Here is a 10,467-nt window from a genome sequence, read left to right on the forward strand (position 1 = left end):
TCTAATGAAGAGTTTGATACTGTTGAAAATGTCACTTGCACAAGACTTTTATCTTCTCCTGAAAGAGCTGAAGTTCTGTGTTCTTTAGTCACAACTCCATGGACAGCTAAGGTACCTCTTTCACAACCTTCTACTGCTGTGTGGTCACTTGGATTTAATTTCCTTATACTCTCAAGTTTCCCCAAATCATTACTAACGTCTAGAGCTGAATCACATTTTACTACATTAAGTTTGGCATCTTCAGGACAATATATTTGGTCATTCTTATTAAATTCCTCTGTACTGCCAGATTTCCCCTGATCATCACAAATATTTGGAACTGAACTAGATTTCACTGAACTAAGTTTGGCATTTTGGGGATACTTTATTTGGTCATTCTTATTAAATTCCTCTATACTACTAAATTTCCCTAGGTCATTATGAATATTTGGAACTGAATTAGATTTCACTGAACTAAGTTTCGCATCTTCACAGCAATTTCCATCAATCTCTGTATCAGTGGTTGCTACTGAGTCGTGAAAATGCTGGCCATTAACACAGGCAGAACTATGAGGGACAGGAAATTTAAACAAAGGAAAAATGCTTCCTTTTTCTCTTAAATTCTGCTGCTTTTCAGAATGGCTGTGAATGCTCAAAAATGGAATATGCAGTTTTCCAGTAAACGAAAAGGAACGTCCATCCTTCTTAGCGCCCCTGTCCCATCCATCTTCCTCCACCTGGTCACTTTTCACAGATTCTGACAAAGTTTCCTTTGAACATGTCTCATTAGAGGAAGTGAACAAAAACTGGCTGAACGATTTTCTGAGAGGCTCAAGGAAATCATCATCACCAGTCATTCTGTTGTCCTCTACAGGCTTTGAGGAAGCCTCTTCATTTGCAGCTCTACTGCCAGCTACACAAACATGTCCTGAAGTGTCTTCGGCACAAATTTTTGGTTGATGAGATAGAGACGGACCTAGAGTTTCACAGGGTTTGCCTTCCAACACAGCCTCAATATTGTCTTTCTCCCCTGTGTAACCTGCTAACTTTGAAGGTCCATCTGCCTTTTCGAAAGGCAACAAATCCTCACTTGCTGACATCTGGAACTCTCCTGTGGTTCCTCCATCATGCTTATTTGAAGCATCAGCACCACCACTGTGATTGCCAAGGGTGGCGTCCCTTTGATTGGACTCTGAACCACACTCAAGCAAGCTTTTCCTTCTTGGGGTCCGGCTCTGGTCATCTTTTCTGGTTTCTTCTTTCTCTGAAAGAAGCTTTAGGGGACTCAGCATGCTAAAAACAGACTTTATAACTGAACTCTGATTCTGTGCAGCTGAGTTCCTTCCAGTTGTTTCTGTTGCATCCTGCAAGTTTAAAATGCCAATCTTATTACCCATGTGCTTACTCTCAGGAGCTCTGCAGTCCCTGCCAATATCCTTACCATCAAGTGTTTTACAGGGTAACGAAGATTGTGGGGAAAGATCTTTCTCTGATACGGACTTGGCTCTGGGTCTAGATTTCAAATTAATTGTCTCTGGTTGATTAAGAGTGTCTGTTTTCTCTGGAACTACATGAACCAGTTTTTCCACAGAAGTTGTAAGATGCTTTGTGCCTGAACCCACTTTCTCTGTGAGTGAAGTGAATAAAGAACCAATAGCACATTTTACTCCATTAAGTTCAGGGAAAGATGTGACCTGGGCCTTGTCATCCTTGCAAATAGATAAAGGTGGCAATTGACCCTCTGGCATTTTCTGTTCTGCGTTATTCAGTTCAACAGTTCTTTTATGTTTGTTTGTGTTTTTAGCTGTTGAAACAGCACCGAATCTATTAATCTCCTCTTCCTTTTCTGCTAAATATTCTGACACTGTTTCTACTAAACACTGAAGCTCATCCATTGTATCAACATAGTCCTCCTTAGGTTCCTCAAAGGAGGAAGAGGTGGTCTCTCGCAGCGAACATCCAGACAGGTCTCCAACTGTGTTTATATTACAATTCATCCTTTGTAATGGCAATGCTGGGTCTGAAACATAATATTCATCAGCAAATTCTCCAACATGGTGAATCCTGGATGGATGCCATGCTGGTGACAGTAAACTTTCCTGCTCTTCAGAAATGGGAGAATCCATGAGTTCTTCAGAAGTACTACTAGTAGAATACTCAAGAATATCTAATGGAGTAAAATTAGGGACATACTGATTTGGGTCAGATGACTTTTCACAGTTCCTTAAACAACAGCGTAGGTCATAATCATGACCTTCTAACTTAGTGGTCCACATGCCACTCTTAACCACAAATCCATTTTTGTAGGGGTACAAAGCTGGGTAATTTTGTTTCTTCTTTTCAATATGGCAGCTGTAATGTTCAGTATCAATATAGGTATCTTTACAGTTAGTCTTATTGTTAGATTTATCAACATACTGTCTCCTTTCACTATTTTCAAAATGACTATGTAAGGGTTTCTTTTTTCTTCTATCTATTGTATCATATTTCTGATGGTAGCTGGAGAGTACAGATGTTTCAAATTCATGGTCAAAATGAACGGTAGGAGACAGTTCTGTTTGTCGGTTACAAGATGGTATCTTTTCCCAGTTGTATTTTGGTTGTTCTTGTTTATCAGTTTTTGAAAGGGTTCCAATTTCTTTTATCTCTGCTTCCTTCAAGTTTATGTTATTATTTTCTAGAAAGTCTTGTGATATTTTTCCCTCTGTCTCCTCACATATATCTTCTTGCTCTTCAGAGTTAACATCAGAAAAAGCTGAAATAATCTTAATTTTGTCATTTTTAGGCTTTGTACCTTGTCTGATGTAAGAGGTTAAGATTGGAGCAAGAGCAAGACATAGAAAAAAGGAGAGACAAGGAAAAGGAAGAAACAAGGTATAAGCTTGAGCCCCTGTTCAATAACAGGATTAGAATAATAAAATCACCAATTTGATAAAACCAACATTCAGACTAACAAATACGAAAAAGAAACCCACCTGTTCCTAACATTATTTCACTGTAGTCAGTTTTTCTATATCAAAAAGGAACAGCTTTAATAATGATTTTTAAATCTTTCATTTGTTCCCATTTATTATTGCTAGTTTTATTTTCTAAGAAACAAAATTAAACATGTTTTATTGATATCTAGAACGTATTTGCAATGCCAAAGTTCAGAACTGTAAAGGAAACACATTAAGAGATTTAAAGAAAACTAAATATGTTTGAGTCTAAAAAGAAGACAAGCTATTAATGTGCTGAAAGTTACATTTTAGGCTGTATAGACAAGAATATGTCCAAACATATTTTTAAAAGAAAAAAATCATTTCATTACAAATATAACTTTTAACTATCAGAAGTATTAACTTGCTATGTTACCAAAACCAGCAAATTATTTAAAGCTTTGTAAACTTTCTTTGGGAAATCCAAAGGCTATACATATTGAGGATCATAGTGAAATGGATATTTTTCCCTGTAGTGATTGCAGCAGCAGAAGCTACATGTTTAACTTAAATCAACAAATACAGAAGATGGCTGGTCATTCTTTCACTTATGTTAGATTGCTTCCTGTATTTCTACATAGAACAGAGCCTACAAATTAGAAGTTTATCAACTCAGTATGTTCTTATAGATATAACATCCAACAGCATTTACTTAGTTAACAGAAAAACAAGATCAAACTGGTCACTTAAAATCTTCTAAGATAAGACTGGTATTTTCCTAATTTGTCTCTTTTATGGCTTATATCTGTATGTTCCCCTCTCCAAGCCTCATGTGCTCATAGGCAGGACTTCAGTTCACAGGTGGCTGGTTCACAGGTGCGTGATACTGAATTAGGGGTGTGATAACTACATTAGTCCACTGATTGGTTTAGCACGGTTCTGGGTATAAGGAATGGAAAGGCCCACTCTGGATGTGGGTGGCACCAAGCAACAGGCTTGTAGCCTGGATGGAATAAAAAGAGGAAGGGGGCTGGGGATTTAGCTCAGCAGCACAGCGCCCGTCTGGCAAGCGCAAGGTCGTGAGTTCCATTCCCAGTACCAGAGGAAAAAAAATAGGAATAAAAAGAGGAAGGGAGGCTCCCTACTTGCTACTTCCTGCCTGCCATGCCATGGACTGTTTCTCCCCTGCCACCCACCCTGCCTTGGCATCATCTGAATATGGACTGAAACCTGTACAAACTATGAACTAAAATAAACCTTTCCTCCTTTAACTTGTGGGTGTCAGGTATTGTGTCTCAGGGATGAGAATGTAAAACAGCCTCAACACTAGAAATACTTTGGTTAGTAATATCTAACGAAGTCCAATTCTATTGTCAAACCTCAAATTATGTAAACATCCTGTTATTCTGGATACAACAGGTTTTTCTTTTTTGTTTTGAGACAGGGTTTCACTATGTAGCCCAGGCCCACCTCGGAACTCTTGGTGATCCTCCTGCCTCACCCTCCCAAGTGCTGGAATCCACCAAGTTGGATTCAATAAGTAAAAGTGCATTTGGTTGAGTGATGAAATCCGATTCAACCATGTTCTTTTTTTTTTTTTTTTTAATGCAGCTGTAATAAGGAGAAATCATTTCAAAATATTGTTTAAAATGTTTATAACTTCAGGTGCAGGTGGCACATTGCTATAACCTCAGCTTCTTAGAAGGCAAAGCAAGAAGACTGCAAGTTCAAATCCAGAATGGGTAATTTAGCAAAAAAACTGTCTCAAAATAAAAAATACAAAGGCTGAGGGTGTAACTCAATGGTAGAGCACCCCTGTGTTTGATCCCTAGTACCAAAAAAAAAAGTCTATTATAAAACCAAAATCCTTTTGGTTTTTTTCTGGCTGGCACTTGACAAAATATTTACTTTTCAATCTCGATTCATATATTGATATAATAAAGTTTAATTTATATGGAATAACTAGAGAAAAAAATAGGAAAAAAATTTGCAACTTAAAGTGTATCACTAATGCTCTTATAAGTGTTACTTACTATAGCAGTAACCCAGGAAATAATCAAAACTGAAAGGTAGTGATTAGGTAAATTATAATTTGTTACAAATGGAAGAATATATAGTTACCTAGGTTGATGTGCCACTAGTACTGCTGGCCAGCACTTTTTGTTTTGTTTTCTAAGACAGGATCTTTTTGTAGTTCAGGTTGGCCTAGAAATCACTGTGTAGCCCAGGCTGCCCTCAAATTCACAGCAATGCTCTTACTTCTGCTCCCTGAGTGCTGGGATTACAGACATGTGCCACCATGCCCAGCTCCTGGCCTGCACATTTAATGCCTGCAAATATAGAAGGGAAAGAAAGCCAAAAGAAAACTATTTCTTGCTATTATTTCTATTCTTAAAGTGGAACAATATAATCTAAAAAAGATGCCAAGTAGAAGGGAGACTACCAGACAAGATGAAGGGAAAAAGGATGTGGGGGAAGAGGACACAAAAGTGGGTAACTGAAGGATGGATATGCGCAAATACACTGGAACCCCTCCAAAAAATGTGGAACTAGGAAGAGGGCTGGGGCAGGGGTGGTGGGGGCAGAAATTATTAAAGGTACGTGCATGTATGAATGTGCCAAAATGAAACCTATTAATCTGCATAACCAATAAAAAGAGTGATAACAGAAAATTTGAAAAACTAAGAGCACAGTGGAGGGGGAGGAAGTAGAACACCACAAATGAGCAGATCATGCAAGCGTCCACGTGCTTGGTGGCGTGTGCCTCTGGCTGCAGCTATTCATGGGGCCGAGGAAGAGGAATGCACGAGTCCAGCAGTTCCAAGCCAGCCTAGGCAATATAACAAGACCTTGTCTGTTTAAAAAAAAAAGTGCAAGCATTCAATTAATAAACTATCAAGGAGTGGGCACCAATTTCACGAGGACTCTTAATGTGTTTCGTTTTAGACTCCATATAAGAACAGTACAAACTTTAGCCAGGCATGTTGGCACATGCCTGTAATCCCAACACTCAGAGGCTGAGGCAGGAGGATCGCCATGAGTTCCAGGCCAGCCTGGGCTATACTGTGTGAGTTCAAGGCCAGCCTGAACTACACAGTGACACCGTCTCTCAAAACAAAACAGCACAATACAGTACAAACTTTATGCTGTGGATGACAGATGAGGAAATTTCACTCAAAGCATTTTCAGAGGTGATAGTAAACTTGGACAGGATGTTGTCTAGCAGGCAGATAGCCTTTTGAGGCTTGCGATAAAAATTCACCAATATGGTAGTTTGAGGTGGGAAAAAAAATGAGATCATCCTATGGCTTGGTGAATTTTATAAATGGTGGCCCATGCCTATAATCCCAGTACTAGGGAGGCTGAAGTAGGAGGAGCACTGCAAGTTTGAGGTCAGCCTGCACTACATAGCAAGTTCAAGATGAGCCTGAACTACATAGAGAAACTCTGTCTCAAGAAAAACAAACAAGGGGCTGGGGATTTAGCTCAGCGGCAAAAGCGCCTGCCTGGCAAGCGCAACGTCGTGAGTTCGGTTCCCGGTACCGGAGAAAAACCAAAAAACAAAACAAAACAAAACAAAACAAAACAAACAAACAAAACAGAATAAAACAAAACAAGTCTGAGTTAAATTGCAACTAATCTCCAACCAAGAAATAAATGATTTAGGCTGGGATCAATAGGTGTGAAAAATCACCGGATAAAAGGTTATTGGGAAAGGATGCAAATTAGGATAAAAGGTTATAGGATGAGGATGCAAATTAGGTATCACCCCAGATATTATTAGTTACAAACAACAAAGGTAGCTTTATACTGCAGTAATACAATATATACCAAGTTTCTTAACCAAAACATCAAACTAAACATCACCAATAATAAGATGAAGTATGTATTTCCTGAATAGAATGAAGGAAACATTTCCCTATGTAATATTCTTCCAAAATGTTTAAACTGATTCTAGACATGAAAAAACAATCAGGAAAAAAAACCTGAAAAGACCATAAAAAAAAAAAAAAAAAAAAGACTAGAAAGGAAATTTTGCTAGATTAAAAAAGACTAAGAAAATAGGAAAATCAAATACAAAAAAAAAAAAAATCAAATATAATGTCTTGTGATTCTTGACAGGATCCTAGATCAAAAGGAGAGGAAATGCACTTTATTTTTTTTTTTTTTTTTTTGGTTTTTCTCCGGTACCGGGAACCGAACTCACGACGTTGCGCTTGCCAGGCAGGCGCTTTTGCCGCTGAGCTAAATCCCCAGCCCCGAGGAAATGCACTTTAAAAAGGCTTTCTTTAGGAGTTACATACCGAAGTACTTTCCAGAAAAGTAACATGTTATCTGCAAATTATTGTCAAATTGCTCAGGAAAAAAAAAATGTGCATATATGAATATATATTATGGACAAGGTGTACAATATGCACGTATATGGGCATATATTATGGAGGAGGTGACATATGCCCTATACGGGCATATATTATGGAGGAGGAGGTGTGAAACAGGCACATACATGGGCATATAAGGAGGAGGTGGGACACAGGTGCATATATGGGCATGTATTATGGAGAGGAGGTATGAAATTTGCACATATATGGGCATACATTATGGAGGAGGAGGTGTGAAATATGCGTGTATACAGGCATATATTATGGAGGAGGAGGTGTGAAATAGGCGTGTCTATGGGCATATATTATAGAGGAGGTGTGACACAGGTGCATATACAGGCATATATTATGAGGAGGAGGTGTGACATAGGCACGTATACGGGCGTATATTATGGAGGAGGAGGTGTAAAATATGCATGTATACGGGCATATATTATGGAGGAGGAGGTGTAAAATATGCATGTATATGGGCATATATTATGGAGAAGGAGGCGTTCAATATGCATGTATATGCCCATATATTATGGAGGAGGAGGTATGAAGTATGCGCATATACGGACATATGCTATGGGGAAGGAGGTATAAAATATGGGTGTACGTGGGCATATATTATGGAGAAGGAGGTGTAAAATACAGGTATATATTATGGAGAAGGAGGTGTAACTCATAAAAGGTCAGCACAACTGAATTCTAGGTGACAAGAACATGGTTATTCATAAGAACTAAAAATATGGTCATTCATTTATTATTTCTCCAGGTTTTAGTTTTAGTTTTTGAGACAGGGTCTCACTACATAATTTAGGCTGTCCTTGAACTCACTGTATACCAAAAATAGCCTTGAACTTGCGATCCTCCTGCCTCAGCCTCTTGAGTGCTGGGATTACAGGCATGCACCACCACATCAGGCTATTTCTTCAAATTTTCTTTAAGTTTGAAATACTGTTTTAAAACACTGGAAAATGGAGGAACACAAATTTAAATGTTTTCCTTTATACTCACAAATACGTAACAACAGTCTACAGAAGGATACATATGAAATGGTAACGGGAAGGGAACGAAGGGACAGGAAGGTAATACAGTAGAGGGAGAAAACAGGGGTGGGAGATTCTTTAATGTATGCTGTTTTGTACCTTAAAATTTTCAACCACATATTTAATAAAATTAAATTAAAACCAAGTTCCAGCAAAAGTGCTAAATCTGATAGTGAGATCTTACTGGTTTTTCATGAAGTTCCCAAGAAATAAAACAGGCAGGTGTAACCGAACATGTAATATTTGTGATTTCCTTTTTTAAATCATGGTGAAAGTGTATTAAAAAAAAAAAAATCACTTAGCTGCCGGCGGGGGGGACAGCAGTCTATTTTCAGCCATCGACTCCAAGTGAAAAATGTCCACACTAGTTGAGAATCTCTAACCATAAAAAGTACTCTTGGTGGAGATGTGTGTGAGTGTGTGCAAGAGAAGAAGACAAAGTAACTGCAGCTTGGCCCACCTTACTGTTACTCTGCCACTACCACTTCGTTTGAAAGAACTCAAATCCTTTTGTCAGTTGTATCGTGGGACCTGGACACTAGGAAAAGAAGCACTTTGCTCTCAATACCCACCTGAGGGCCTGCCGCTCTGGATAATCAAGGTCATAACTCTGCACAGAGTCATTCCAAGAGTCCCGGGAACTGCCCTGAAGCAGCAGCTGCTGTGGCAGCCGCACCGGCCCAGGAAACTGGTGCACAGAGGCACTGGGCTGGCAAGCCGTGTGATAAGGAGGTGGGGCGCCGCTGCCGGTCTCACTGCGGTAGTCACTGTCGCGGTCGTCGACGGCACTATCAGGGTCTTCAAAAGCTGTAGAGTAAGCACAGTCCACGCATCCCAGGTTTATTTAGTTCTTCAGGAATTTCTGTTTCTGATTCAGGTAGTCACAAGCCTGGACCTCGCGAACAAGGGCAAGCAGACCTGCACACAAGCCCGGTGACCTCAAAGCCATATGCAGAGCTGTCTTGATTAATAGCTCACAGTCTCTCTCCTTATCAAATGAGACCAGACACTTGGTTTCACTTTAGTGCTGATTCTTAGAAGAGCCCCAAGTTACATTTTCCCAACCCAGAATTCTCTGGAATTCTGTGTCTCTAGTTACCATAATCCTAAATTTTTAAACATCACAAATAAATTCTTGTTCTCTACTATTATCAAGGGAACAGGGCAGAAGGGGGAAAAAAATCACTCTTCCCTATCTTAGAAAACAAATTTTTACTAAAAGTTGGCCTGGCATTTTCAGATGTTAAAATGTATGCACTAAACCAAACAAGCAGGTCCCACATGAGGAGCTGGTCCTAGAAATAAAGAATGTTAACGCTAAGGCTCAGAAGTCAGGCCAAAGGCTTTGGACGCAACTGAGAACAGCAGCGGTCTCCCTGTCTTGCCACAATGCCAGGTTTTCCAACAGTCCTGCCAAGCACCTTTATTCTAGGCTCAGAATTCCCACCTAGAGCACGGGCTGAGAGACCTACTTGGGGTTCTGCTGACAATGCCACTACTACCATATAGTGATTACTCTTACTTAATAGTAATCACTAAAATTTTACAAAGTTATTTCTGCTTCTTCAATAACTACTGAGCGGCTATTTCCCTTGATGTTAACTAAAATGACCACTTCTGCAAATCAAAAATGTACATGGAAACCTGGGCATGGTGGCACATGCCCGCCTGTGATCCCAGCACTTGGGAGGCTGAGGCAGGAGGACTGCCATGAATTCAAGGCCAGCCTGCCTAAGTCCCCCACCCAAAAAAAAAAGTGCATGGAAAGGAGCTCAACCTTTATCTGGACTACTTTATACACAGGCCACATCTGATTCCATACACTTGATTAACAAGATACCACATGTCCTTTCTTGCCAGGTTTCTATCCGGCTCACAATGAGAAAAGGAAACATTCACCATTCCCCAAAGGAGATGCATTTAGCGGAGGAGAGATTCTTCATATTAGTGATTTTAAAAGATAGTCGAGGTAACTGTGGGCAGCAAAGGTTTCTGAAGACCTTAATTAAGATTAGACTTTCCAATTGCTCAGGCAGGAGATAAGGACTTAACCGCACAGTAGAAATGGAAGAGGTGGGCTGGGGATTTAGCTCAGCGGCACAGTGCCTGCCTGGCAAGCGCAAGGTCATAAGTTCGATTCCCAGTACCGGGGGGTGGGGT

The 10,467-nt window shown here is 39.7% G+C and overlaps 1 protein-coding gene across 4 annotated transcripts in view; it reads right to left on the bottom strand.

Moving 5' to 3' along the window:
• The window catches only part of LOC102011979 (protein unc-13 homolog B), a gene marked incomplete at its 5' end in the record, with an annotated part of 149,550 nt that overhangs the window by 93,886 nt on the left and 45,197 nt on the right, over nt 1–10,467 (bottom strand). For all 4 annotated transcript variants that reach the window (XM_013522966.1, XM_013522967.1, XM_013522965.1 and 1 more), the window contains 1 exon segment: nt 8,880–9,114. In XM_013522966.1, the coding sequence (XP_013378420.1) occupies nt 8,880–9,114 (235 nt within the window).

The sequence above is a fragment of the Chinchilla lanigera genome, unplaced genomic scaffold (genome assembly GCF_000276665.1).
Source record: "Chinchilla lanigera isolate Chin_1 unplaced genomic scaffold, ChiLan1.0 scaffold00071, whole genome shotgun sequence".
NCBI lineage: Eukaryota > Metazoa > Chordata > Mammalia > Rodentia > Chinchillidae > Chinchilla > Chinchilla lanigera.